The sequence below is a fragment of the Frankliniella occidentalis genome, unplaced genomic scaffold (assembly GCF_000697945.3).
Source record: "Frankliniella occidentalis isolate FOCC.00 unplaced genomic scaffold, Focc_3.1 Scaffold33, whole genome shotgun sequence".
Lineage (NCBI taxonomy): Eukaryota > Metazoa > Arthropoda > Insecta > Thysanoptera > Thripidae > Frankliniella > Frankliniella occidentalis.
In genome coordinates, this window is record NW_026267163.1 from 1584264 (window position 1) to 1586894 (window position 2631).

Here is a 2631-nt window from a genome sequence, read left to right on the forward strand (position 1 = left end):
CCCCCCCCCTTCTCCCTTTTCCCTCAGCGCAGGTGGGTCGCAGAAGGAGGTAGACCACTTAAGCTGTGTGTCTAGCACCCTCTCGCCAGAAGCGGCCCGTTTCTCGCGACCTGCGCGATTTATAGGCCGTCTCGACAAGTAGTGCCAGCTGCAGGTGACTTGGCCGACGTGAGCCCGTCCCGACTCAGAGCTAGCTGTTCCAGCCTGAGAGATATTCAATACGGTTCACACGGGACCCAAATCGATTTCCATCCGAAGGAATCTCCCGCTGAAAGTTTGTTTCCTGGAATATTAGTTGGATTTCAGCACGTTTAATAGTACTTAGCTATTATCGTTTTAGAAAATAGTGAATGTAATGAAATGTGTATGTAAGTATAAGTAAGTGGTTACATTGTGCCTTTTTAATACCACGTTGTTCTCTTTTACAGGGGCAGGACTAGGATGACGCGGGTCCCGGCGTCGGGCGTCGCAATCCTTGCGGTCCTAGCGGTGGTTGTAGGTAAGTGCAGGATGCCTGTGGGAGCGAGAGAAAAATAATGTCATTTTTCTGTCTAGATAAAAACGGACAGTAATTTCACGTAAAGGGAAAGTTTTTGTGCACATCCAGACCGGATGCAATTTTGTTCCTAAATCTATGGACAAATTGTCTTTCCTCTTTTGGAACAAAACTGCCCCTTATATTTAGAGTGTTGAAAAGCAACGCGTTACAAAACGCAAACTTATACTAAAATAATCACAAATAAGTATCGAAGTTGTTATCAGAACGTATGCGGGAAATCCGAGCCGCTTGTTGACGGTGGACTCGGAAGACCTCAGCAAAGCGGAATATTGCAAGTTTCCCCGAACCCCCTTGGCGGCCCCCGTCAGTCGAACAAAGTCTTGCCGCCGCGGTGTGTGTGTGTGTGTGCGTGTGCGTGTGGTGTGCACGTGTCTTAGGGGATAGAGGATAGAGCGGTACCCGAGCCCCTCTCCCCCGACGGCCCCTCCGCGCCCCGCTGCCGCGCCTCGCCACGCGGCACCGCCGCTGAGCGCGGTGTCGCACTCCCAGGTGCGTGTAATGACTTCTGGCGTGAGTTATGTGATCCCGGAACAGCGTCCTCCCCCCCCCCATCCCCCCTCATCCCTTACTCAGATCGGGTCGAAGGGGATCTTCCCCTGGGGCGTTATGAGACCCTTGACAAGCCATCGCGGCAATCAGCCATTGTCGTCAATCTACCCGTGCGACGGGCGAGGCGCGGGGCGCGTCTTCTCTGCCTGTCTAAGTTCTTGTCCGTCTGTCTGTTGCACCCTTGATCAGAGGTCCTCGATCATATGTACTCTATTCCAGCCAGGTGAAGGTGAAACTCTGCAACAAAATTGCAATTTAACCTTGTTAATTTACAAGCACTTGGATCGACAAGCAAGAATGGGTTGTCAATTTGCAACATATTTGGAAATAAGAATAACGTCAAATTAACGATGACATTTTTCACAATGTTGTTTTTGTTGTTTCTACTACTCGGTTGGTCAGGTTGTCTGCACTGCACCCTATCTGATTGCAGTCAGAGGGTTGCAGAGCACGCCAACGACTCCACTCGCCTGTGCCCCCCACCCCCTGTTCACACACACACACACACACACACAGCAGCAGCAGCAGCAGCGGCAGGCGTGAGATATATAGGCTTGCTGATGAATGTGAAGTAGTGCGCCACCGAGGCGGCCGGGCCAGTGGTTGGTGGCGGCTTCTGCAGCAGCAGCAGCAGCGGTAGCAGCCGCGGCGGCATAAAAAAAATATGGGTTTGGCTGGCGGTGCTGGCGCTGCTGGCGCTGCCGCCGGCGGCGCGGTGTGCAAGCGAAGCGCGCGGGCGGGGGCGACTCGACGACAGTAGTCAGCGTGTTTTACGACATTTATCTTCCCAGCCGGGCCTCGGCCGGGCCGCAGGCAGACCGTTGTAAAAACGCATGACGTATGAGGCGGGGATGACGCCGCGCCGGCCGCGCGCGCTTCCAATGGACTCGGCGCCACTCTTCGCCACCGCGCCGAGCTACGCCACGCCACCCCTTCCCCGCCGAGGCCCATCGCCTTTTTACTGCGCGCGGAATCGATATTCGCACCGCCGCCACCACATCTGCGATCCCCGCGGTTGTGTGTGTGTGTATGTGTGCGGCGGACGCTAGTGCAGCAATTTTTTTTTTCTTTTCCGCCATACCTTTTCGAAAGAAAGAAACGACGCAGTGGTATACACCCCTTTGTGCCACACAGCAGTGGCGGCAGCAATTACCCCAATCGCGACACTCGGCTCGGCGATCATCCACTCCGGAAGGCGCCCACTTTGTCCCCCTCGACTTGGCGCGAGCGCCGCCGCTCCGGCGTGTCCCTTTGACGGGGAAGGGCGAGATGCGGAGGAGGAGGCAGGAGAGAGAGAGAGAGGGGCGGCGCTCGAGGTAAAATAATTTGCCCGCACCACGTTTCTCAATTCCTCCGGAAGCCGCAAAAGACCTCTCTCCGAGGCGCGGTGGCGGGGTGGGGCGGGGTGGACAGACAGGGGTGCGGCTGGGGGTATGGCTCGGGGGCGGCGCAGCGGCAACACCCCTTGCGTCCGCTTAGGGAGGGGAGGGAGATGCGGTGGGATGTACTTCCCTCCCCCCTCC

At 56.1% G+C, this 2631-nt stretch overlaps 1 protein-coding gene across 1 annotated transcript in view; it reads left to right on the plus strand.

Moving 5' to 3' along the window:
• Nucleotides 1-2631, plus strand: part of LOC113214806 (zwei Ig domain protein zig-8) — a 75138-nt gene that overhangs the window by 34610 nt on the left and 37897 nt on the right. The window contains exon 3 of the mRNA XM_052265979.1: nucleotides 429-499. Within this exon, the coding sequence (XP_052121939.1) occupies nucleotides 442-499 (58 nt within the window). The 5' untranslated portion in view covers nucleotides 429-441. The remainder of the gene's footprint in view (nucleotides 1-428; nucleotides 500-2631) is intronic.